The 25,680-nt window shown below is 75.6% G+C and overlaps 1 protein-coding gene across 19 annotated transcripts in view; it reads left to right on the top strand.

Annotated features, from left to right (window-relative positions):
* PLEC (plectin) overlaps positions 1-25,680 on the top strand; it is a 67,443-nt gene that overhangs the window by 15,425 nt on the left and 26,338 nt on the right. For 3 of the 19 annotated variants that reach the window (XM_064441888.1, XM_064441886.1, XM_064441899.1), the window contains 4 exons: positions 21,509-21,570; positions 22,337-22,351; positions 23,880-23,969; positions 24,354-24,389. In XM_064441888.1, the coding sequence (XP_064297958.1) occupies positions 21,509-21,570; positions 22,337-22,351; positions 23,880-23,969; positions 24,354-24,389 (203 nt within the window). Of the gene's footprint in view, positions 1-4,083; positions 4,802-6,956; positions 7,099-12,453; positions 12,548-18,500; positions 18,698-21,508; positions 21,571-22,336; positions 22,352-23,879; positions 23,970-24,353; positions 24,390-25,680 lie in introns of those variants that run through there. The other 16 variants (XM_064441889.1, XM_064441887.1, XM_064441900.1 and 13 more) reach the window with 13 other exon arrangements.

Raw genomic sequence — 25,680 nt, 5'->3', positions numbered from 1 at the left:
GACTCGGCACTTGGCGGTGGGCCGCCGGACGGCGCGGCCGTGACCTGGCTGCGGGGCCCGGGGGTGCGGGGAGCCACGTCCTGGGGGGGCCCATGCTCGTGGGGAGACCCCCCACTCGTGGGGAGACCCACCGCTCATGGGGAGACTCCCCCGGCTGAGCCCACGCTCGTGTCCCCACGCCGTCCCTGCACCCGCTGGTGTGGGGACGGGGACCCGGTGCTGCAGAGGGGCATTGGGTGGGGGGGGGCCGGTGCTGGGGGACGCGTGGGGCAGGAGGCGGCTGCGTGGGGGGATGCGGGTCCCACCCCACCTGCAGGGAGCCAGGTGGTGGCTGCTGCAAGGCATGGGGTGCACCACGATGGCCTTGGTGTCCCCCCGAGCTGTCGCCCCTGCTGTCCCCCCACCGCATGCGTGGGTGCAGGGTCCCCAGTCCCCCACTCCCCCCGCGGAGCCCCAGCCCCACTCCCACGGGGCGGGGGACTGGTTGGTGCAGGCACTCGGGGAGCTGCGTCCCCACAGGCGCTGTGTCCCCACGGGCGCTGTCTGTCTGTCTGTCCTGGGTCGGCTGGCGCGTCCCCTGCCCCTCCCTGCCCCCCGGGCCCCCCAGGGCTGCAGGGTGGGGAGCGTGCCGGGGCCTGGGCCGGTTCGGGGTTCCTTTCACAGGGGGAGCGGGCACCCCGGTGCCCCTGCTTACCCCCAGCCCCTCGGCTCCTGTGCCGGCCTGCCCTGGGGTGGGGGCTCTGCTCCCCCCACCCACCCCGAATCAGAGGGAGGGGGAAGTTGTGCAAGTCTGGGTGCGGGTCCCCTCCCGGCGGTGCCGGCGCGGCTCACAGCCCCTGCTCCTGTGGGTTTGGGGGCGCACGGGGCCCGGCAGCTCAGGTGCTGGTGCCCCGCCAGCGGGAGTGTGGCTGGGGGCTCTGCAGCCCCCCGAGCCCGTGCCGGGGTCTCTGGGCCCCACTGCCCCTGCTGCTGCTCCCCCACTGCCCCCCACCGCTCCCCACTCACCGCTCCCCACTGCTCCCAGTGCTCTCCACTCACCGCTCCCCACTCACCGCTCCCCACTGCTCCCCACTCACCGCTCTCCACCGCTCCCCACTCACTGCTCCCCACCGCTCCCCACTGCTCCCCACTCACCGCTCCCCACCGCTCCCCACTGCTCCCCACTGCTCCCCACCGCTCCCCACTGCTCCCCACTGCTCCCCACCGCTCCCCACTCACCGCTCCCACTGCTCCCCACTGCTCCCCACTCACTGCTCCCCACTGCTCCCACTGCTCCCACCGCTCCCCACTCACTGCTCCCCACTGCTCCCACCGCTCCCCACTCACTGCTCCCCACTCACTGCTCCCCACTCACTGCTCCCCACTGCTCCCCACTGCTCCCCACTCACCGCTCCCCACTCACCGCTCCCCACTGCTCCCCACTCACTGCTCCCCACTCACTGCTCCCCACCACTCCCCACTCACCGCTCCCCACTCACTGCTCCCCACCGCTCCCCACTCACTGCTCCCCACCACTCCCCACTCACCGCTCCCCACTCACTGCTCCCCACCACTCCCCACTCACCGCTCCCCACTCACCGCTCCCCACTCACTGCTCCCCACCGCTCCCCACTCACTGCTCCCCACCACTCCCCACTCACCGCTCCCCACTCACTGCTCCCCACCGCTCCCCACTCACTGCTCCCCACTCACCGCTCCCCACTCACCGCTCCCCACTCACTGCTCCCCACCGCTCCCCACTCACTGCTCCCCACTCACCGCTCCCCACTCACCGCTCCCCACTCACTGCTCCCCACCACTCCCCACTCACCGCTCCCCACTCACCGCTCCCCACTCACTGCTCCCCACCGCTCCCCACTCACTGCTCCCCACTCACTGCTCCCCACTCACTGCTCCCCACTGCTCCCCACTGCTCCCCACTCACTGCTCCCCACTGCTCCCCACTCACCGCTCCCCACTCACTGCTCCCCACCGCTCCCCACTCACTGCTCCCCACTGCTCCCCACTCACCGCTCCCCACTCACTGCTCCCCACTCACTGCTCCCCACTGCTCCCCACTGCTCCCCACTCACTGCTCCCCACTGCTTCCCGACACCTTGCTGGTAAATCTCAGCACCCCCCGTTGTGGCTCCGCTGCCGGTAGCGCCGTTGCCAGGGATGGTGACGGTGTCCCCAAGGCCACAGCGTCCTCCTGTCCCCCCCACCGCTGCTGGAGGGGGGTCCCTCCTGCGCCTGGCCGAGGGTCCCCGTGCCCCAGCGCATGGGGCTGGGGGAGCCGCAGGAGCCCTGGCTGGAGGGGGCAGGCGCAGCAGTGCTCAGCCTCCCCTCTTTCAGGGCTGTGGGGCTGGGATCACCCTGGCATTGGGGTCCCCCCCCCGGCTTTGGGGACCCCTGGTCCCTTTGCTGCGGGACCACTTTAACCCTGGGGGCTGCTGCATGGGGATGGGAGAGCTCCGAGCATCCCCCGGACACCCCGAGCACCCCCAGCACCCCGAGGACCCCGCGCAGCCCCAGCACCCCGAGGACCCCGCGCAGCCCTGGCCACCCCAGAGTCCCTTGTGCTCTTGGCACCGGTGCTGGCATGTGACGGGAGGAGGAAGTGATCCGGGTGCCAGCAGGCAGCTGCCCGCACCCACCCCCCCCCTCACCCCACCGCAGGACCTGGGTGTGCCCATGGGGCGGGGAGCCCTCGGTGCGGGGGCCCTGCATGTGGGGGGCCCTGGGTGCTGGAGGCCTTGGGTGCTAGGGGTGCTGGGTGTAGGGTGGTCCCTGGGTGCCGGGGGTCCTGGCTCCCGTGCGTCCCTGGATGCTGGAGGCCCTGTGTGCCAAGGGTGCTGGGGGTGCTGGGTGTGTGGGGTCCCTGGGTGCCGGGGGTCCTGGCTCCCGTGGGTCCCTGGGTGCTGGAGGCCCTGTGTGCCGGGGGTGCTGGGTGTGGGGGGGTCCTTGGGTGCCGGGGGTCCTGGCTCCCATGCGTCCCTGGATGCCGGAGGCCCTGTGTGCCAAGGGTGCTGGGGGTGCTGGGTGTGTGGGGTCCCTGGGTGCCGGGGGTCCTGGCTCCCGTGCGTCCCTGGGTGCTGGAGGCCCTGTGTGCCAGGGGTGCTGGGTGTGGGGGGTCCCTGGGTGCCAGGGGTCCTGGCTCCCGTGGGTCCCTGGGTGCTGGAGGCCCTGTGTGCCAGGGGTGCTGGGTGTGGGGGGGTCCTTGGGTGCCGGGGGTCCTGGCTCCCATGCGTCCCTGGATGCCGGAGGCCCTGTGTGCCAGGGGTGCTGGGTGTGGGGGGTCCCTGGGTGCAGGGCCGCTGGGTGCTGGGGGCAGGGTCTCCCGTGGCAGCGCTCGGGGTCCCAGCCAGCGTGGCAGGGGGCAGGTGCTGGTGCCGGTGGGGCGCTGGGGGCAGCTGCGGGTGCAGCTGCCGCGTCCCCACCTGCCAGCCCTGGGGACGAGCGGGTGGGGGTGCGCGGGGGGAGGCGAAGCCGTGCCAGTGCCGGGGCTGTCCCCCTGCTCCCCCGCCATCCCGCCCCCGTCCCCCCCGGGACGTGGGGACGTGGGGTCCCCCGGGGGCTGCAGCCCCCCCGCCCAAACCGAGGCAGCCTCAGAGCAAATACTGGCACTGGCAGGATGCGGCCGTGCCTGCGAAGGGGATGCTCCCGGGGCGGGGGGCGTGGGCGCCACGTCCCCGGGGAGGGGGTGGCCACCCTCCCAGCCCCACACCGGTCTGGGGGTGCAGCCCCCTGGTCTAGGGGTGCACCCCCCCAGTCTGAGTGTCTCCCCCCGATCCGAGGGTGCCCCCCCGAGTTGGTGACCCCCGGCGGCGGGGGCGGTCCCGGGGGGCGGGGCGGGGCCCGCGGGGGTTCCCACGCAGGAACCGGCCGGGTGGGTCGGGGCAGGCGGTGCGTCCCCGCCCCGGGCGGGGGGGGGGGGACGGGGACGGGACACACCGGGGAGGGGCCTCTGAGTCAGGGCTGGGCCGAGGCGAGCGGCGGGAGCCCCGGCCCCCCCCTCCGGCCCCCCCGGCCCCCCCGGCTCGGGGGTGGAGCTCCCGCCAGTCTGCCGGCAGCAGGCAGCCCGCGCCGCGCCGTGCTGTGCCGGGCCGGGCCATACTGGGCTGTGCCGGGCCATACCGGGCTGTGCCGGGCCGTACTGGGCCGTTCTGGGCCGTGCCGCGTCGTGCCGGGCCGTACGGAGCCGTGCCAGACCGTGCCGAGCCGTGCCAGACCGTGCCGAGCCGTGCCGAGCCGTAACCGAGCCGAGCAGAGGCGTGCCGTGCCGTGTGCCGCGCCGCGTGCCGCGCCATGGTGGCCGGGATGCTGATGCCGCTGGAGCGGCTGCGCGCCATCCTGGAGCTGCTGTTCCGCGAGGGCGTGCTGGTGGCCGAGAAGGACCCCCGTCCGCAGCGCACCCACCCGCAGCTGCCCGGCGTCCCCAACGTGGAGGTGCTGCGCGCCATGGCCTCCCTGCGCTCCCGCCACCTGGTGCGGGAGACCTTCGCCTGGCGCCACTTCTACTGGTACCTGACGGACGACGGCATCGCCTACCTGCGCCAGTACCTGCGCCTGCCGCCCGAGATCGTCCCGCTCTCCCTGCAGCGTGCCCGTCGCCCCGCCGGCCCCGCCCGCCGGCCCGCCGACACCTCCCGCCGGCACGGGGACGTGCTCGACGCCGGCCCTGGCAAAGCGCGGCCCGCCGGCGGCGACCGGCTCTACCGCAGGAAGGAGGAGGGCGAGCGGCATGTGGAGCCCGCCGTTGTCGCAGCCGCTGCTGCGGGGGGAGTGTCGCAGCCACCCCCCCAGCCCGGCCCAGCTCCAGGTATCGGGGGGGACCCCCGAGCTGGGCGGGAGGAGGGGTCGTCAGCCCTCAGCCCTGGGTGCCCCCCCCCCCCCCCCCGGGTGCTCTCGTGGGTGGGGGTGCATGGGAGCACCTTAACCCTTCTGCTCCGGGGGGGGAGCTCTGCAGCCCCTGCGAGCCCCCGGTGCTGAGCTGATGCCATGGCCCGCCTCCCCAGCCCCGGGGACAGCCCCACCCCGCCCCGGTGCCTGGCCATGGTGCCCCCCACTCGCAGCCCCCTGCGCCGCCTGGGAAGGTGGGGCGCTGGGGGGCTCAGGGGCCGCCGTGCCACATGCATCCTCGGGGACCCCGCAGCCTAGCAGAGCTCCGGGTGTCCCCTGGGGCGCGGGGGGGGCGGGCCCTGCCGGTACCGCTGCCTGTGGGCTGAGCACGTGGGGGGTGGGCACACAGTGCTGGGGCCGGGGTGGTCCTTGGGGGGGCCACGGTGGTCTCCCGGGGACAGGGGTGCAGCAGGGCAGCCCCCCGGGATGCCCGAGGGGGTGGCTCAGTGGGTGGGCAGCCGATGACCCTCGCTGCTGCCGGGGGTCTTGCTGCTGCCGGCCCCCCCGGGCTCCCCATGGCGGGTAGGGGGTGCATTGGGCAAGGGGACCGTGCCGGGTGGGGAGGGCCGCACCCCGACGTCCCCGCCGTGCACAGGATGCGCCGGACAGACAGACGGACAGACAGACAGCGGCAGCTGGGGCGGGCAGGGCTGGGGATGGGAAGGGGGCTGCGGGGGGGGGCGTCTCTGCCCTTGACACAAGATCGGCGGCAGCTGGACGCGGCGGGGGCTGCGGGGTGTCCGTGTGTCCGTCCGCCCCCCCCCCCCCCGGGTGGGGCAGCTGCGGCCGGCGCCCCGAGGCCGCGGTGGGGCCCCCCCCGCCGTGACTCAGCCCCGCGGCCCGTGGGCAGCCGCCGCTCCAAGTTTCCAGCCCGAAGGCGCCGGGCCCGCTCGCTGCCAGCGCTGTGAGTCACCGGGCGGCGGGGGCGGGGCCGGGCCCACGGGCCCCGCTGCACCCGCGGGCTGCGTGGTCCTGCGTGGGCCGCAGCATCCCGGCCCCGCTCACCGCATCCCCCGCGCCGCGCAGCCGCGCGGCTCGCGCCCCCGCTCCGCCCCGCTCGCCCCCTCCCGCAGCCCCGGGGGCGCCGCCGTGCGCTCACCTCCCACGTGGGGGTGGGCGGGGGGGTGGCCCTCCCCCGCGCTCTGCCCCCGGGGGTCGCACCCCGCGCTGGGCTGCGGGACCGCGGGGCCTGGGTGCGGGGGGAGCGGCCGCGGGGCTGGGTGCCGCAGAGCCCCGGCCCGGTCCCGCGTGGGGGGGTGAGGGGGGGATGCCCCGTGGGGCGCGGCCGCGGAGCCCCGGCCCCTCCCGCCCCCCGCCGCTCCGCCGGATCGGGATCCGGGTCCGGGTCCTCCCGCCGCGCCGGGAAAACCGGGTCTGGATTGCGGGCGGGCGGGGACGGGGTCGCGGCGGCGGCGGGGGGCTGCGGGGGCCCCCGCGGGGCGAAGCGGGTCCCGCCGCCCCCCCGGACCCCCAGCACGACCCCCGGTCCTGGGGGGTTGTCCCCATTTCCTCCATTAGTGCCGCTGTAATGAACTCCCCGAGGTGGCGGCCGGGTTAAGCCCCCCGGCGCCGGGGGTTCGGGGGTCCCGGGGTGCCGCGGCCGCCCCGTCCCGCCCCCCGCCCGTGTCATGTTCTAACTCGGGCTCGGTGACGGGCACCGGTTATTTATATCGGCGCCCGTTCCCTGCACCCCCCCCCCGCCCCCCGCTGCCCCCGCCGCCACCGGAGCCGCGCTGCGCCGTCGCTCCGCGCTGCCCGCACCCTGCCCGCGCCCTGCTCGTTCCTGCCCGCGCCCTGCCCGCCCATGAAGGTCGTGCCGGGTAGGTGAGACCCGCCGGGGGGGCGGGGGGGGTGGGCTGGCGCCGGCCGGCCGGGGCGTCCCGGGATATAAAAAGCCGGGATGTGAGTGATGGGGGCGAGCGGACCGGGGCGGGGGGGGTGGGGGGGCCGATCCTGCCGGTGCGGCGGGCGGGAAGGCGCCTCCTCGCCGCGGACCGGGAGGGGTTAAGGCGGAGCGGGAGTTGCCCCGGGCGGGGCGGGCGCTGGTGCGTCCCTGCCGAGCCGAGCCTAGCCGAGCCGAGCCCAGCCGAGCCGAGCCCAGCCGTGTCCCCATGGAGGACACGGGTCCCCTCTTCCCCTCGCTGGTGGCTGTGGGACACGCGGCATCCCTCGCCCTGGTCTGGTACTGGCGGCGGCGTGCCGAACCGGGGGGCGCGGGTGAGTTCGGCTCGGCTCGGCCGGGCTCGGCTGGGCTGGGCTCGGCCCCTCGCCCCGCCCACCCCTGCCGAGGGGAGGGGAGGGGGGAGAGAGAAGGGGGGGGAGGGCCCGGCTGCCCCGACGGGGCGGGAGGTGGGTGGGGTGGTCCTGGGGGGACCCCTCGTGCCGCGGGGGAGCGCCCCGGTACCCACCGTGACTCAGCGCCAGCGCAGCGCCGTCCCCCCGCCCCCCCCCCCCCCGCGCTGGCACTGGTAGGACTGGGGGTCCCGGCGGCACCCCCCCAGCACCGGGGTGTCCCACGCGCCCCCCCAGCCCCCCTCCCCATCAGTTTTGGGTGTCCGACAGCCAAAGCTGCCCCCGTCGGGGAGCAGCAGGTGCTTTCCCGAGGCGCGAAGGTGCCAAATATTTTTGGGGCCAGGGATCTGGTGACAGGAGGGGCGGTGGGGGCCGGCGAGGGCCCCCGGCCGGAGCATCACTGCAGAGCCGGCATTGGCGGGGATGTGTGTCCTGGCCGGAGGGGTGGGCAGGGCTGGCCAGCGCGCGGGCAGCTGATTTTGTGGGTTCATGGGACCCCGCTCCCCACGCCGTCGTCTGCACCTCCGTGCCAGTGGCTGCCGCTCGTGGGCAGCGTGTGTGTGTCCCCCCCAAAACCCGGGGTGAGCGAAGGCTGCTGGGGCACCGCGCCCGGCGCGGGCAGCGGCGAGGGGCGAAGCTGCCTGCTGCGGAGGTGCAGGCAGCGGCTGCCCGTAATGCGGCACACTCGTGCCGCAGAAGGGCCGTGGCCAGGCTGGTCGGGACTGCGGTTGGAGTGCGCTGTGGTCAAACGCCGGGGATCCCCACGCAGCCCCCCCCTCGGCGCTTGTGGCTGTCCCTGCGGGCAGGGCCCTGGGGTCCCGCGAGACCCCTCGTGCCCAGAGCGGGCACGGCCACGTGCATGCCCCCTGCCAGGGCCACATCCGTGCCTGCCGCGATGGTGGCAGCTGTGGGGGCGAGACGCCGTGGTCCTGGCCCCCCCGCCGCGCTTTCCAGGGCGTTGGCTGCGGTTTCCGTCGATCTGTGCGCAGCATTGGGAGCTGTCATGCTGCCTGCTGCCTGCTGCCTGCTGCCTGCTGCCTGCTGCCTGCTGCCTGCTCCGGGACGGCCGCAGCCCGCTCCACCGCGGCAGCTGAGCTCGGGAAGCCGCAGCCGCGCCGGTGGGAGATGCTGCAGCCGTGCTAGCAGCGAGGGGCCAGGCCTGGCCTGCCTGTGCCTCCGCCGGCCTCTGCCTGTGCCGTGGCCGGCCGCTGCCTGCAGCCAGCCCGGCTGCCAGATAAGGCGGGCAGGGCACCTTGACGGGAACCCCGGCTGCCCCCGGCCGGGGGGGGCCACTGTCGCTGGCGCCTGCCCAGGGCTGTCCAAAGGGCACCCCCAAGGTCACACCTGCCCGGGCCCATCATCCCCACTGCTCCCCACCGTGCCATGCCATGCTGTGCCGCGCCGTGCCGCCATCCCCCCCCTCCCCGCCCCGAGCTGGGGGGTCCCGGGGGGCTCTGGCTGCACTCGGCCTTTGCCAGCCCTGCACCTCGCGGGTCCCTCCCGGGCTCGCGGTGGGTTTCTGCCCGTGGTGCCCGTGCCGTGGTGTGCCGGTGTGGTGGGTGGCGGCGGGCGGGGAGGTGGCGCGGTGAGAGGGGTTTATTTTTGAGCATCGTTCCCAGAATAGATGGGGAGCTGCCTCGGTGCCCATGAGGCGCCGTGCCCGGCCGCTCTCGGTTGCAGTTTCGGCACGGCGTCAGGGCAGCTGTTTACCCCGGCGCTGCGGCCCAGCCGGTGCCCGTACCCGGTGCCTCCATCCCCAGCCGCACCCAGCCCTGGCGGGGGGACCATCCCCATCCTGCAGCCGCTGCTGCCCTGGGGAGAAGCCAGGGTCCTCAGGGGGATGCTCTGGGAGAGCAGGGGTTGCTGCCATGGCTCACTGCCCCCCGCCCTGAGTGGGGGACACCCGTGGGGGGGCCCCTGGCCTGTCCCCAGGCAAGGGCAGACTCCCCTAGCGCTGCCCCCCTGGGTGCTGTGGGGCTGGGATGGAGCAGGGACTGGTTTGGGGCTGCAGGGGGTCGGGGCCAGCTGGGAAGGGGCGACGTGGGGGGCTGTGGCACAGCGGGCGCCGCGGAGCGCGGTGGGTTGGTGGCGGCACAGCCGGCCGGTTTCGGCAGCGGTAGCGTGAGCTGTTTCGGCAGCAGGATGCTGGCTGTTTGTTTGGGCCCCGCTCCGGTTTCCAAGGCTGCCAGAATTGTGGCCAGAGACGTGGCGGCGGCAGCAGCGGGCGGGGGGGGGAGGCCCCCGGACGTTTGGGAACCCCCTGTCTCCCCCCCCTCGTCCGTTCCACTCAGCTTTTCCACCGCGCTGGCGGTTCTGGCTGTGCCAGGCCGGGGGGGTCGGATGCTGCTGCCGGCCACAGCCTGGCCGGTGACTCACCGGCTTTGTGGGAAACGGCTGGGCTGTGGCTCGGTGCCGGAGCTGGCAGCAGCTGGGGCCCCCCGGCACGGCCCCATGGCCTCCACGCGTTTGAGGGGCTCCCCCTCGGGCGGTGGGGCCGGCTGCGGCGAACGTGGCGGGGCCGTGGGAAGCGTGGTGGGAGCGGCACGCACATCCCGAAGGAACGGCGTCCCGGTGCCAGGCGGCGTTTGCTGCTCTCCAGGCTCTAATCGCCCCATCCCAGCCCCCCCCGCTCCCCCCCCAGCTCTTTATCTCTGCGACACAGATGGGACGAGACACGCTGTGGGGCAGAGCCGTGGGGTGGCACCATGCCGTGCCGAGCCGTCCGTGCCCAGCCCCCACGCCCAGGCCTGGCTTGCCCCATCTGGGTTGCGGCACAGCTGGATTTTGCCATGACGCCCCCCGCCCCGACACCCCCCCAGCATCCACGGTGCTGCAGCAGACCCCAAACCCCTCCCTGCCCGGGGGTCCCGGGCCATGCCCGTGCCCGGTGGTGGGAGCCCGCCTGTGCTCCCGCGTGGCCTGGCTGGCGGCCGCGCTCTGCCCACGGCCGCGCCGGCACACGGCGGGGCATCCAGCGGGGCACCCCGGGCGTGGGCTCCATCCCTGGCCGGGAGCGGGGCCGGGAGCGGGGCCGGGAGCAGGAAGAGCCGGGCCTGGCAGAGGCCGTGGGCTGTCTGAGTCACGGGCCGCGGCACGGCTCCCCTCCAGACGCGGCCGAACGCCGAGCCGAGCGGTGGGAGCCGGAGCCAGGGCCTTGCCGGGACGCCGCCATGCTGTTCGAGCTCTGCTGCTGCTGCTGCTGCTGCTGTGGGCGAGGAGGCAGGTGTCCCGTGCCCGGGGGGGTCCCCTCGCCGTGGCACCCCCGGGACCCCCGTCCGCACCGGAGGCTCCTTCCCGGCACAGCTCCGCTCGCCCGCGGTGCTCGCCCTGCGCGTGCCGGGGGGCTGCAGCCGGGCGCCCCGAGCGGCACCGGGACCGGGGGGGGCTGTCGGACGCGGCGCGGGGTGCGAGCTGTGGTGCAGGGAGCCCCGACGTCTCCGGGGGGGGGGTGTGTGTCAGTGCTCGGGGAACCCGCCCGAAAACACACCGAGGGCTCCCCGCTCTAACGGGGACCCTGGGGGTGCCCCCTGCGTGGCTGCCCCACTCACCGGTGCTCCCCACCCGCCCTGGGGGGCTCTGTGTGCGGGGAGGGCATCGGGATGTGGGGGCTGGAGATGTTCGGTGCCCCCGTAACGGGGGACTCTGGGGGGTTGCGTGAGGCTCGGGAGGGTGTGGGCAGCTGCCCGCAGCTCCCAGGAGTGGGATGCTGGGGGCCCCAGCCCTGCCTGCAGCGGTGGGAAGGAGGGGGCTGGTGCCCCTGCCTTGAGGGGCAGAGGGGTGCGCGGGGGGTCAGGGCTGTGGAGTGCGGGGACTGCAGCTGGGAGAAGGGACGGGGGGCCTGGGGTGGGTGGGTGCAGTGGGGAGAAAGGCGCTGGGTGCTGGGGGGCAGGGGTGCAGAGAGGAAGGGGTGCAGGGTGCACAGGATTGGGGGGTCAAGGTGCCGAGGGGAGGGGGTGCGAAGTGCAGGGTACAGAGGATTAGGTGTGCTGGGGAAGGGGTGCACAGGATGAGGGGTGCCGGGGCGCAGAGGGGAGGGGCGCAGAGGGGAGGGGGTGCAGGGTGCACAGGATGAGGGGTGCCGGGGTGCAGAGGGGAGGGGCGCAGAGGGGAGGGGGTGCAGGGTGCACAGGATGAGGGGTGCCGGGGCGCAGAGGGGAGGGGGTGCAGGGTGCACAGGATGAGGGGTGCCGGGGTGCAGAGGGGAGGGGGTGCAGGGTGCACAGGATGAGGGGTGCCGGGGTGCAGGGGGGAGGGGTGCAGAGGGGAGGGGGTGCAGGGTGCACAGGATGAGGGGTGCCGGGGTGCAGAGGGGAGGGGGTGCAGGGTGCACAGGATGAGGGGTGCCGGGGCGCAGAGGGGAGGGGCGCAGGGGGGAGGGGGTGCAGGGTGCACAGGATGAGGGGTGCCGGGGTGCAGAGGGGAGGGGCGCAGAGGGGAGGGGGTGCAGGGTGCACAGGATGAGGGGTGCCGGGGCGCAGGGGGGAGGGGGTGCAGGGTGCGCAGGATGAGGGGTGCCGGGGCGCAGAGGGGAGGGGGTGCAGGGTGCACAGGATGAGGGGTGCCGGGGTGCAGAGGGGAGGGGTGCAGAGGGGAGGGGGTGCAGGGTGCACAGGATGAGGGGTGCCGGGGCGCAGAGGGGAGGGGTGCAGAGGGGAGGGGGTGCAGGGTGCACAGGATGAGGGGTGCCGGGGCGCAGGGGGGAGGGGTGCAGGGTGCACAGGATGAGGGGTGCCGGGGTGCAGAGGGGAGGGGCGCAGGGGGGAGGGGGTGCAGGGTGCGCAGGATGAGGGGTGCCGGGGCGCAGGGGGGAGGGGGTGCAGGGTGCACAGGATGAGGGGTGCCGGGGTGCAGAGGGGAGGGGCGCAGGGGGGAGGGGGTGCAGGGTACGCAGGATGAGGGGTGCCGGGGCGCAGGGGGGAGGGGGTGCAGGGTGCACAGGATGAGGGGTGCCGGGGCGCAGGGGGGAGGGGGCAGAGGGGAGGGGGTGCAGGGTGCACAGGATGAGGGGTGCCGGGGCGCAGGGGGGAGGGGGCAGAGGGGAGGGGTGCGGGGCGCTGGCTGTGCAGGGGGAGGGGCGGCGGGTGCTGGCTGCGTGGGGCGCAGGGTGCCCCGCGCGGGGGTCCCGGGTCGAGGAGGAGGAGGAGGAGGAGGAGGAGGAGGGTCCGGCCCGGGGCTCCCCGGGGACGCGGGGGCGGCCGCTCGGCGGAGCGGGGGGCGGGGCGGGGCGGTGGCGCGGGGCGGGTCCCACTCGCGTCCCGTCCCGTCCCGTCCCGTCCCGTCCCGTCCCGCGGCGGGCGGCGGGAGCGCAGCGGCATGGCGGGCAGCCCGGGCCGGGGCCGGCGGCCGGAGCTCAGCGCCCGGCTCTGCTGCGCCGGTGCGTGGGGCGCCGGGGGGCGCCGGGGGGCGCCGGGGCCGGGGGGCGGCGGGGGCCGGGACTCGCTCCGGGGGGGGGGCCAGGGGGACCCCGGGGCTGCTGCAGGTGCGGGGTGGGGCTGCGGGTGGAGGGGGGTGGGGCTGCGGATGGAGGGGGGGGGCTGCGGGTGGAGGGGGGGGGCTGCGGGTGGAGGGGGACCCCCGGGACGGACGGGAGCCCCGGGACGGGGGAGGGGGAGCGGGGAGGGGCGGGGCCTGGCTTTGAGAGCCCCGCCCCCCGGAGCTGGGCTGAGCTGAGCTGAGCTGAGCCAGACTGAGCTAAGGCAGGCTGAGCTCAGCTGAGCCGGATCGAGCTGCGCCGGGCTGGGCTGAGCTGAACCAAGTTGAGCCGACCTGGGCTAAGCTGAGCAGAGCCACACTGAGCCAGGCTGAGCTGAGCTGAGCCGAGCTGAGCCGAGCCTGGCTGGGCTGAGTTGAGCCAAGCTGAGCGGAGTCGGGGGGACGGGGCCGCGTGTGCCCGTGCGCAGCAGGGGGGCCTGTGCGTGTGCACACGTGTGTGCCGGTGCCCGCTCACCTGCGGCCCCGTGTGCGTACCCCACGCGTGTGCGTGCCACGCGTGTCCCTGCCCATGCACTGTGTGCGTGCGCCCACATGACGCTGCCCCTGCACGCGTGTGTGCCGCGCCGGGCACGTGCCTGTCCGTGCGCATGCCGGTTTCCATCGGTCCGTCCACCCGTGTGCCGGGGCGCGCCGGCCTGTAGGTATGTCCGTCCCCGCCGCGCCGTCCCGCCAACGCGAGGCCACCCCCCGGGGTGACCCAGGCAATGGCGCCGAGACCCCGCGTGCGGCCACGGCTTCACCGTTCGGGGCGGGGGGCTCCCGGTGGGGCCGGATCGGGGTCCCCCTACGGCCGGGTGCAGCCGGGTCGGCCCCGCGCCGGCGGCGGGAAGCACCCACGGCGTTCCGCGGCGCTTCCGCCGCCTCCATGTGCCCGACCTCGTCCTCCCGGTCGGGGGGCGTTGCGGCGGGGCGCGGAGCTCCGTCCCACCGGGCGGCAGCGGGTGCTGGGCCCCGGGGCTGGCGGGGGCTCCCGCCCTCGGCCCCGCTGGCAATCCCCGGCGGCGCTGGGTGCTGGCAGCTGTCGGGTGGCAGCGCCCGTTTCCTGCCCGCAGGCAGCTGGTGCAGGCAGGGGGGCTGCCTGCCGTGGCACACGGGGAGACTGGCTCTGCTGCTGGGGCAGGGGGTGCTGGGGTGCTGGGTGCAGGAGGGAGGGGGTGCCTGGGTGCTGGGTGCACAGGATTAGGCATACCTGGGGGCAGGGGCACTGGGTGCAGAGGGGAAGGGGTGCCTGGGCTCAGGGTGCACAAAATTAGGGGTGCAGGGGTGTAGGTTGCACATGATTAGGGGCGCAGGGGTGCTGGATGCAGGATGTGCAGGGTTAGGGGTGCAGGGGTGCTGGGTGCAGGGTGCACAGGATTAGGGGTGCAGGGACGTGGGGTGCAGGATGTGCAGGGTTAGGGGTGCAGGGTGTGCAGGGTTAGGGGCACAGGGGCGCAGGGTGCAGGGTGCACAGGATTAGGGGGTGCAGGGTGTGCAGGGTTAGGGGCACAGGGGTGCTGGGTGCAGGGTGCACAGGATTAGGGGGTGCAGGGTGTGCAGGGTTAGGGGCACAGGGGCGCAGGGTGCAGGGTGCACAGGATTAGGGGGTGCAGGGTGTGCAGGGTTAGGGGCACAGGGGTGCTGGGTGCAGGGTGCACAGGATTAGGGGGTGCAGGGTGTGCAGGGTTAGGGGCACAGGGGTGCTGGGTGCAGGGTGCACAGGATTAGGGGGTGCAGGGTGTGCAGGGTTAGGGGCACAGGGGTGCTGGGTGCAGGGTGCACAGGATTAGGGGGTGCAGGGTGTGCAGGGTTAGGGGCACAGGGGTGCAGGGTGCACAGGATTAGGGGGTGCAGGGTGTGCAGGGTTAGGGGCACAGGGGTGCTGGGTGCAGGGTGCACAGGATTAGGGGGTGCAGGGTGTGCAGGGTTAGGGGCACAGGGGCGCTGGGTGCAGGGTGCACAGGATTAGGGGGTGCAGGGTGTGCAGGGTTAGGGGCACAGGGGCGCTGGGTGCAGGGTGTGCAGGTTTAGGGGTGCAGGGGTGCTGGGTGCAGAGGGAAGAAGCCAACTCAGTCGCCCCGTGTGTGCCCGTGCTTGGGGGGTTCCCTGCGTGCCCCCACGGAGCCCCGCGCTGCCCCGTCGCCCGCAGGCCGTGGTGCCGGCCCGTGGTGCCGGCGTGCTCCGGGGGGCTGGCGGTTTGGGTGGGGGCAGCCCGCCGTCCTGCCGGCCGTGGGGAGGTGCCGTGGGAGGGAGCCGGGCCCGCCGGGCTGGGTGCTGGCACCCGCGGGGCCTCGCAGCCGACGGCCCTGGCAGCTCCTGCCCGTCCGGCCCGGCTGGGCTGGCAGCTGCCTGCGCCGGCGGCCCTGCCCGTCCCGGCGGCTGCTGCCTCTTCCAGCCTTCAAAGCGCCCGCGCCGCTGCCTGCCGCGTCCCTCCCACGCTGCCCACCAGCGTGCCCGTGGGCCCCGGTGCCTCCCGCTGCCGCGGCGTGGAGGGGAGCCCGCGTCCCCGTGCCGAGCACGCGGCCGCGCCGTCGGATCCCTCCGGAGCCGGCACCGGGACGCTATGGCGCGTCCGTCCGTGCGGGTGGAGGCGCGGCGGCTCAGCCGGCGGCGTGTGCCAGCACCGGCACCACCACACCGGCGCCCGGCCGCGGGTGGAGGAGCACGAAGCGCCGCCGGCTCGGCACCGTGCCCCGCTGTGTCGCCGCCCCGGCCCCTCTCCCGCCCCGGCGCCGTCGCCCCTTGCCCCGGTGCCCACGTGCTGGCCGCGGCGCGGTGAGCTGCTGCTCCGGTATGTCCCTGTCCCTGCCCTCTGACGCGCGCTGGCGTCAGCCGGGCTCCCGCCACCGCGGCTGCTCGCGCCAGATGTGCTCCGCGCCAGATGTGCTCTTGGCGGAGAAAGCGCCTGTGGAGCCCGTTGCCGCCCGCATTCCTCGGTGGCCGCCCTGGCTCTGCCCCAGCTGGCAGCGGGCAGCCCCTGCCCGCCCCCCGGCCCCTGCCAGGCCTGCCCGTCCGCGCCCCCGCTGCCGCCCAGCAGCCTGGGGGGGACCCCCGACCCCGGGGTGTGCTCCCGGCGCTGCACGGCTGCTTGGGGGGACCCCCGACCCCGGGGTGTGCTCCTGGCGCTGCACGGCTGCTTGGGGGGACCCCCGACCCCGGGGTGTGCTCCTGGCGCTGCACAGCTGCTTGGGGGGACCCCCGACCCCGGGGTGTGCTCCTGGCGCTGCACGGCTGCTTGGGGGGACCCCCGACCCCGGGGTGTGCTCCTGGCGCTGCACAGCTGCTTGGGGGGACCCCCGACCCCGGGGTGTGCTCCCGGCGCTGCACGGCTGCTTGGGGGGACCCCCGACCCCGGGGTGTGCTCCCGGTGCTGCACGGCTGCCTGGGGGGACCCCCGACCCCAGGGCTGCACTCCCGGCGCTGCACGGCTGCTTGGGGGGACCCCCGACCCTGGGGTGTGCTCCTGGCGCTGCACGGCTGCTTGGGGGGACCCCCGACCCCGGGGTGTGCTCCCGGCGCTGCACGGCTGCTTGGGGGGACCCCAGACCCTGGGGTGTGCTCCTGGCGCTGCACGGCTGCTTGGGGGGACCCCCGACCCCGGGGTGTGCTCCCGGCGCTGCACGGCTGCTTGGGGGGACCCCCGACCCCGGGGTGTGCTCCCGGCGCTGCACGGCTGCTTGGGGGGACCCCCGACCCCGGGGTGTGCTCCCGGCGCTGCACGGCTGCTTGGGGGGACCCCCGACCCCGGGGTGTGCTCCCGGCGCTGCACGGCTGCCTGTGGGGACCCCCGACCCCAGGGCTGCACTCCCGGCGCTGCATGGCTGCCTGTGGGGACCCCCGACCCCAGGGCTGCGCTCCCGGCGCTGCGCAGCTGTCGGCGCAGGTGGGTGCCGGCGGGCGTTCCCCGTGGCGCCGGAGCCTCGGGCAGGGCGCGGCGGCGGGGATGTGAGTCACGGCAGGACGATGCGCCGGAGCCTCCGTGCCCCTTGGACTCCATGCAAGGGTCGGGCTGCGCCCGCCGGCGTCGCCGGCGCTGCGTGTGCGGGACGCGGGCGCTGCCCTCCGTGCCAGGCCGCACCGGGCTGGCGGCGCTCGGGGTGCCTCTGGCTGCACCTTCCCCTGCTGCCGGCACCCCGGCGACGGATGGCGCGGGTGCCACGGGCAGGGCTGCTGCCCCCGCATCGCCCCGACCTCCCCGTGCCGCCCCGACCTCCCCGTGCGGCGGGGTGCCGGCCCCCCCAAGGACAGACGAGTGGCCGGGCTGGGTCCTGCCCGGTCCCGGGTGGGACGCGGCAGCTGGTGGGGTGCAAACCCTGAATCCCTCCGGGGGTCCCCGTGGCACGTGCCTGGCGGCCGCGCGGCAGGCGGCGCGCTGCGCGGTGCGTCCCTGGGGAGGGGGATTCCTCCTGGCGTCCCACGCTGTGCCCCCGTCCCTCGCGAGCACCCCATGGGGCGTGGGGGGGTGAGGCGCTGGGGGCTGGGCCGCGCCCAGGGCGTGGGGCGCTCGGCGGGGAGCGGACCCGCTGGCGGGAGGCGTGGGTCCGGCCGTGCCGGAGGCGGCACAGGAGCGCCCGGAATGCATCGCCGGCAGCGCCGGCTGGGCGGAGGAGCCTGGCCTGGCTCCCGAGCCGGCGTGGGCGTGGGGATGGCACCTCCCGGCCCGGGGGGGGTCCTGCAGCCCCAGGGATCCGGAACCCGAACCCCCCAGGAGGGGTAGTGGGGCTCTGAGCCCCGTGTGTGGGGCCTGGGACCAGGGCTTGGAAACCCGGGGGTCCTGAGCCCCAGTTGGTGGGGAGCATGGGCCCTATAGCTCCAGGGCATGGGGCCAGGGGGTGCTGGGCACCCCGGACTTAGGAACTGAGGGGTGCCAAGACCCCTGGGGGCAGAACCTGGGGTCTCTTGGAGGTCCCAGCTGGTGGCTTGGGTACTGGGGGCTGCAGCCCCTGAGCGTGGGGGCAGGGGTGTCCTGAGCACCGTGAGCAGTGGGATGGGATGTCCTGAGCTTCTGAACCTGGGGGTCCTGAGCCTCCCAGGCTTGCAGACCTGGGGGTCCCAAGGCCCTGGGGTGTGGGACCGGGGGTCCTGCAGCTCCAGGGCATGGGGCTGGGGGTTTCTGAGCACCCCAGGTGTCAGGACTGGGGGTCCTGAGCCTCCCAGGCTTGCAGACCTGGCGGTCCTGAGGTCCCAGGGTGTGGGACCAGGGGTCCTGCAGCTCCAGGGCATGGGGCTGGGGGTTTCTGAGCACCCCAGGTGTCAGGACTGGGGGTCCTGAGCCTCCCAGGCTTGCAGACCTGGCGGTCCTGAGGTCCCAGGGTGTGGGACCAGGGGTCCTGCAGCTCCAGGGCATGGGGCTGGGGGTTTCTGAGCACCCCAGGTGTCAGAACTGGGGGTCCTGAGCCTCCCAGGCTCACAAACCTGGGGTCCCGAGGCCCTGGGACTAGGGGTCCTGAAGCTCCAGGGCTTGGGGCTGGGGGTTTCTGAGCACCCCAGGCATCAGGACTGGGGGTCCTGAGGCCCTGGGCTGTGGGGGCCATGGGTGTGGCAGCACTGGGCATGAGGCTGGGGGTCCTGAGCCTTTCAGGCATGCAGACCTGGTGGTCCCGAGGCCCCAGGGTGTGGGGCTGGGGGAGCCGGGTCTCGTGGGTGTGCCGCGGAGTCCCCCTGGGGTGTGTGGGGTCCCTGCCCCACACCCACATCCCCCGGCGGCTCCCGGGGCGCGGGGAGGAAACGGTTAAGCAGCTCCGTGGGCTCTGGGAGGTTTCCTGTGGGCAGGATCTGTGCCCGGGTGTGGGGAGGGAGGGAGGGGAACCCCAGTCTCCTCCCTGGGGCCGCCCCACACCCCGGGGCAGAGGAGGCATCGGCAGGGTCCGGGCTGGCAGCAGGGGCAGAGCGGGAGGCGAGCCGAGCTGCGTCGGTGCTCAGCGCGGTGGCACGGCCACCATGTCCCGGCAGCGGCTGCGCAGCCAGGAGGAGGCTCTGTTCGCGGGGCAGAGGACGAGCTCGGAGGACAACCTCTACCTGGCCGTGCTGCGGGCCTCCGAGGGCAAGAAAGGTAGCGGGATCCGCCGCGGCGGCGTGGGGCGGCGTGGGGCGGCGTGGGGCGCGGCAGCTGCCCTCCGTGGGACCACCCCGCCGTCGCAGCGGCGTGGGCCCCGTCCTGGAGCACGGGGGGCTGGGCCCGGCACCCATCACCAGGGAGGGCGCCCAGGCTAGGGCGGTGTCCGTGGCAGGCTATGGGGCAGACCCCCGTGCTGGGGCGGTGTCCCTGGGCAGGCCGTGGCTGTGGGGCAGACCCCCATGCTGGGGTGGTGTCCCTGGGCAGGCTGTGGGGCAGACCCCCATGCTGGGGCGGTGTCCCTAGGTAGGCTGTGGCTGTGGGGCAGACCCCCACACTAGGGCGGTGTCCCTGGGCAGGCTATGGGGCAGACCCCCATGCTGGGACGGTGTCCCTAGGTAGTATGTGGCTGTGGGGCAGACCCCCGCGCTGGGGCGGTGTCCCTGGGCAGGCTATGGGGCAGACCCCCACACTGGGGCAGTGTTTGCAGGCAGGCTATGGGGCAGACCCCCACGCTGGGGCAGTGTCCCTGGGCAGGCTGTGGGGCAGACCCCCACGCTGGGGCGGTGTCCCTGGGCAGGCTATGGGGCAGACACCCGTGCTGGGGCAGTGTTTGCAGGCAGGCTATGGGGCAGACCCCCACGCTGGGGCGGTGTCCCTGGGCAGGCTATGGGGCAGACCCCCACGCTGGGGCGGTGTCCTTGGGCAGGCTATGGGGCAGACCCCCGTGCTGGGGCAGTGTCCCTAGGTAGGCTGTGGCTGTGGGGCAGACCCCCGCGCTGGGGCGGTGTCCCTGGGCAGGCTGTGGGGCAGCACCATGGGGCTGGAGCTGATCACCGGGGCCGGCAGCCCCCCCGCAGCCGGGCAGTCGGGGGGTCCCGGCGCCCCACGCCGGTGCCCATGGCCATCCACGGCGTGTCAGCGCGGGGCGCGGGCGCTTCCTCCCACGCCCTGCCCGTCCTGCCGCGGCGTGGCCGTGGCCTGTCGCGTGGCCGCCGCCGCACGGGGCTCACCTGGGAGTCGGGGGCTCTCCGGGTGCGGGGTCCTGCCGGGGTGCGGTGCGTGAGCGGGACCCCCCGCTCGGCTCGCGCATACCCACCGTGCGAGCGTGCCCCACGCTTCCTTCCTTCCTTCCTCCCGCGCCGCTGCCCCTCCCCGGCCCTCCCTTCCCTGCCCGCGGCGCCCCGGCCCTGCCGCCGAGCCGCCCGTGGGTCCCGTGGGGCCGGGGGTGCCCGGTGTGTCGGGGTCCCGGTGCGCTCACCTGGCACGGGTGGGTGCGGACTGGGCTGGGCGCCGGGTGCTGCGTGGGCAGATCCCGGCATGCTCCGGTGGGGCGAGACGCGGCACGCGCCATCGCGGCCCCGCTGCATCGCCGCGGCGTGTGGGGCGGGGAGGGGCGGCCATGGGGCCGGTGGCATCGCCCCACGTGCCCACGGCGTCCCCTCCTGCCACCAAACCCTCCTCGGCGCTGGGTTGGGTCTGGCACGGCCGTCCTTCGGCCGGGCTCGGGGCCTGGTGGGGGGGGGGTGAGGGGGGCGAGGTGCCCCCCGAGGGGAGCGGCGATGGGTGGGGTGGGTGCTCGTTAGGATGCCCGGGACGGGTGCTCGCTGTGGGGGGGGGGGCCGAGGCGGGGCAGAGCCAGGCAGGGTGCCCAGCCCGGCTGCCCAACCCCGGGTGCGTCAGCCGTCCCCGTCCCCTAATGACAGGGCAGCGGGCAGGGAGTGCCCGTGACGCAGAGCCCCCCCCCGCAGCCCTGCCTGCCCGCGGGGAACCCCCTGCCCACAGCGTGGGCAGCCCCACGGCCAGGCCCCGGGCTCGGCCAGCAGCTGCCCGCCGGAGTGAGTGGGGGGCCGTCGCCCTCCGAGGGGCCTTGGGGGTCCCCGCGGGTGCCCCCCGAGGAGCCGCCATGGGGACGGGGCTGGGCAGCCCCACCCTGGGCCTCTCCGCGCCCCCCGGAGCGGTGCTCGGGTGGCCGGGAGCAGCGGCCGTGGCTGCTCCGGATGCTGGGGCTGGCGCTGGGCTGTGCTGGGGCCGACACCCGTGGGCTCACCGTGAGCCGGGCACGTCCCACCCGGGGTGCGCGCCCGGCGCCGGGGGCTGCGCCTGCACAGACACCCGTGGGCTCATCCTGATCTGCACTCGTCCCACCGGGGCGAGCGTGGTGTGCCTGGGGGTGCCGAGGCAGACACCCCGTGGGCCCAGCCGCACCCCGACACCCACGGCCGGGGCTGCGCCGGCGGCGCGTGCGGCTGCGTTGGTGCAGGCTCGCCGTGGGCTCGGCCAACGGGCCGTGCCGGCGGCGGCTCCCAGGGCTCTTCCCCACCCCGGAGATGTCCCGGTGCCGCTCGGGGTGACGGTGCAGCGCGGGGGGGGCCGTGCTGAGGCAGACGCCCCGCGGGCTCGCTGTGATCCCACGCACGTCTCGCTCGGGGCGACGGTGCCGCGCTCGGGGCTGCCTCAGAGCAGACTCTGCGTGGGCTCAGCCCCACCCCGGACACGTCCCGCTCGGGCCGCGCACTCAGCGCCGGGCGGCTCCCGGGGCTCCCCGCCGTGGTTCGGGGGGCTCGGGGCAGGCCTGGGCCCCCCGGCACGGCTCGGCACTGCGGCAGCGGTGCAGGCACGCAGGGGCTGATGCGCGTTAACTGTTTTCCTTCCCCTTGCGTGCCTGGTGACTCACCGCGTGTGCCCAGAGTGGTTGGCTCATCGCTTCCTCCGCCGGTGATCTCGCCAGCCGTGCCCCCGCCGGTGCCCCCGCCGCGCCGGGGACCCCCCCCCCACCCGCTCACCCTGCCCTCTCCTCTCTTGCAGATGAGCGAGACCGTGTCCAGAAGAAAACCTTCACCAAATGGGTCAACAAGCACCTCATCAAGGTACGGGCACGCGCCGCCTCCCGCAGGGCCCGGCCGTCCCGGCGCGAAGTCCCAGGGTGGCGGTGCCGGCTGTGCCGCCGGCAGCACCGGGGCATCCCCAGCCGCGTCCTGCCGCCCCCCCTTCCCCTGCCCGGCTGTGCCGGGGGGCTGTGCCGTCCCGTGGCCGTGCCAGGCGTCGGGCCAGCCCGGGAGCTGCCAGCCGCCCCCTCCCACGCAGGCCGGGAAGCGCCGCCGGCCCCGGGAGGGGACGGTGCTCTGGCCCCGGGCAGGAGGAGACCTTTCGTGGGCTTTGATGCCGCGGAGCCTGGCAGCTCTGGTGGGCTCCCTGCCCGCGCCCCCTCCGCCCCGGCACCGCCGCGGCTTCCTTTGCCCCGGGCGGGGGAGGCCGTGCCCGCCGTGCCGCCGGCCCTCGGCAGCGCCTGCCCCGCGCTCTCCGTCCGGCTCTGCTCTCCCATCTCCAGCCGTTCCCCTCTCCCCGCTCCCTCCCCGTGCCAGCGTGCCGGTGCCTGTCCCTGCCGCGCGGCGGGCGCAGCCCCACGCCAGCGCCTGGCACGCGCCGAGGCGTCTCCCCGGCCCCCACGCACGGACGTGCCCCTGCGTGCCGGGCGCCGGGCCCTGCGGCATCGCTGCCGTGGCATCGGCGCTGCCGCGGGGTGCCGCTGCCCGGGGCGGGTCCCGGCCGCCCCCTGCCCACCCCGGGGCTGTCTCCTCTCCGCTGCCTCTCCTAACCTCTCTCTCTCTCTTCTCTCTGCCTCTCCCCGCGCAGCACTGGCGAGCAGAGGTAGGTCTCTCCTCCGGCTGCCCCTGCCGCGCTCTTTCTCTTCTCGCACTGTCCTGTCCCACACCGGGGCCAGACCTGGCGGCTGCCGGCATGGTGGGCAGCGGGTCCGACCCCCCCCGTGGCTGCCGGCATGGTGGGCAGCGGGTCCGACCCCCGCCGTGGCTGCCGAGTCCGACCCCCCTGTGGCTGCCAGCATGGTGGGCAGCGGGTCTGATTCCCCCACGGCTGCTGGGTCCAACCCCCAGTGCGGCTCCTGGGTCCGGCCCCCCACGGCTGCCAGCATGGTGGGCAGCGGGTCTGACCCCCTCCGCGGCTGCCGGGTCTGACCCCCCCCGTGGCTGCCGGGTCTGACCCCCCCATGGCTGCCGGGTCTGACCCCCCCACGGCTGTCGGGTCCGACCCCCCTGTGGCTGCCGGCATGGTGGGCAGCGGGTCCGACCCCCCCCGTGGCTGCCAGCATGGTGGGCAGCGGGTCTGATTCCCCCACGGCTGCCAGGTCCGACCCCCCCCATGGCTGCCGGGTCCGACCCCCCCGTGGCTGCCGGGTCCGACCCCCCCCGTGGCTGCCGGGTCTGACCCCCCCACGGCTGCCGGGTCCGACCCCCCCATGGCTGCCAGCATGGTGGGCAGCGGGTCCGACCCCCCCCATGGCTGCCGGCATGGTGGGCAGCGGGTCCGACCCCCCCCGTGGCTGCCAGCATGGTGGGCAGCGGGTCTGATTCCCCCACGGCTGCCGGGTCCGACCCCCCCGTGGCTGCCGGCATGGTGGGCAGCGGGTCCGACCCCCCCCGTGGCTGCCAGCATGGTGGGCAGCGGGTCTGATTCCCCCACGGCTGCCGGGTCCGACCCCCCCGTGGCTGCCGGCATGGTGGGCAGCGGGTCCGACCCCCCCGTGGCTGCCAGCATGGTGGGCAGCGGGTCTGATTCCCCCACGGCTGCCGGGTCCAACCCCCCCGTGGCTGCCGGCATGGTGGGCAGCGGGTCCGACCCCCCCGTGGCTGCCAGCATGGTGGGCAGCGGGTCTGATTCCCCCACGGCTGCCGGGTCCGACCCCCCCGTGGCTGCCGGCATGGTGGGCAGCGGGTCCGACCCCCCCGTGGCTGCCGGCATGGTGGGCAGCGGGTCCGACCCCCCCGTGGCTGCCAGCATGGTGGGCAGCGGGTCTGATTCCCCCGCGGCTGCCGGGTCCAACCCCCAACGCGGCTCCTGGGCCCGGCCCCCCACGGCTGCTGGCATGGCGGGCAGCGTGTCCCCACGTGTGGCGGAGCGATGCCAGAGCTGGCCCGGCCGCGGCTCCACGGCGCACGGGGGGAGCTGCCCGCATGTGCTGGCGGGGGGGACACGGGGCTGGGGGCACCGGGCTGCGCTTGGGGGGACGTGTGTGAGCACCCGCTGCGGAGGGGTGGGTGTCACTGGGCTGCCCCGTTTCGGTGCCTGCCGGGGTTGGGGGCGGGAGCAGGGGTTCTGGGGGTCTGCAGGGCTCAGCTGCGCCCCGGACACCCCACTAACGCTGTCCCCGTCCCTGCAGGCGCAGCGTCACGTCAACGACCTCTACGAGGACCTGCGGGATGGACACAACCTCATCTCGCTGCTGGAGGTGCTCTCCGGGGACACGCTGGTAGGTGCCGCGCCGCCCCCGCTGCCGTACCGCTGCCGCCCCGCTCCCCGGCGCCGGCTCCGCGTGCCGGCACCCCCGGCTGCCGGCCGCCCCATCCTCCGCTTCCCGCATCTGCCTCCCACCCTTCTCCCGCTTGGCCTCTCTCCCGGCTTCGGTCCCATCGCGGCGAGCTGCCCGGCACCGCGCCGGAGCGCCCCGAGCCCCGCCGGCGCGGCCGCCCCCCCTCCGTCCCGCAGCCCCACCGCGGCCTCTAACGCCCGGACGTCTCTTTGCTTTGGTGACCTCTCTGCTTCTCCGCGCTGGGCTCCTGTCGGCGGCTCTGCCCTGACCGTCCCCCTCCGGCCTTTGCCTCCTTCCTCTCTTTGCACTGCTCTGGCCGGGCAGCCGAGGGAGCGCGACGTGATCAGGAACTTGCGGTTGGTGAGTGGTTCTGCCGTTTGCTCTCCGCATGGCCCCGTGTGGCAAGCGCCCGCCGCGGCAACCGGGAGACGCTCCGCCACCGGCGTGGCCGCGCCGGCCCGTCCCGGTGCAGAGGAGAGGCGTCGCCGCGTGCTGCGCCGGGGGGAGGCGCGTCGGCACCCCGGGGTGCTCCGGCAGCGGGGGCCGAGGCCGAGCGCCGGCTAGGGCGGGTTTCCCTGGGCCAGGCCTCGCCTGCAGCGGCGAGATAGGAGCGCGGCGTCGCCGGGACTCCCACGGGGCCGGAGCCGGGCTGCGGCTCCTGGCACCGCAGCAAGACGTGCCACCCGGCGCCCCGGCTCCTCGGGGCTGCTGGAGGTCCCAGGGCACCCGGTGTGGGGGGTTCGCACGGTGGCCGGTGACCCCCTGGCTCTTCTGCCAGGGCCGGGCCCTGCCCCGAGCAGCTGCGTTTCCCTCACGCTCCGCGGCTGGGGGTGCTGGAGACCCTGGCCCCTCGCTGAGCGGCACGTGGGGGGCTGGGGCTCGCTGGCCCTTCTGACAGCCGAGGCTGGGCGCAGCCGCTGCCGGTGGAGCGTGAGGCCTCGCTGCGGTGCCGGCGGGTATGGGGGGTCTGTCCAGGCAGGAGCTGCCCAGGGGACCCCTGTGGGGGGCCCGCAGGGGTGGGGGGGTCGCCCAGCACGGTGGTGCCTGGACCCTGCCGTGGTGCAGGACCAGGGAGCCGCGTGCTGCCTCCGGCACGGCCCCGCTGCGGCACCCACGCGGACAGGACGGGTGCGAGGAGCTGGCGAGGGCAGGACGAGCGGCGCTGCCGGGGTGCCGCGGGCAGGGGCAGGGCAGGGCTGCGCCCGTGCCGTGGGGCCGGCGTGGCCGAGGGGGTCTGTGGGTGCGGGCTCTGGCCGCGCTCCCCGTTGCTCGGTGTGGCAGCGCTTCCTGCCCGCAGCCCCGCAGGACGGGCAGGGGGTTTCCTGGCGGGTCCGCGCCTGCACCGCGGCACGGCGGCACCGTGGCCGGGACCGGCTCGGCGGCGCTGCTCCGGCAGCGGCTGCGACGCCCGCGCGTGGCGGTGGCGGGGGCACAAGCCCCGGTCCCGGCACAGCTCCCCGCGGCGACGGGGTGCCTGGCGCCTGCGCTCCTCCTGCCTGTCCTGCCTGCACAGGCAGCCGCCGCGTTTCGGGCAGGGGCTGGGGCGGCGCGGGGACGTGCCGAGCGCCGTGGGGAGCGGGGCTGCCACGCGGGGCTGCAGCGGGCACTCCTCTCGCACCGCGCCTGGCGCTTGGCTTCCCTTGGCACGGCG

Source organism: Phalacrocorax carbo, chromosome 2 (genome assembly GCF_963921805.1).
Source record: "Phalacrocorax carbo chromosome 2, bPhaCar2.1, whole genome shotgun sequence".
Taxonomy (NCBI): domain Eukaryota; kingdom Metazoa; phylum Chordata; class Aves; order Suliformes; family Phalacrocoracidae; genus Phalacrocorax; species Phalacrocorax carbo.
Note: the sequence above shows the minus strand (reverse complement) of the source record. Positions and strands in the feature narration are given on the sequence as shown.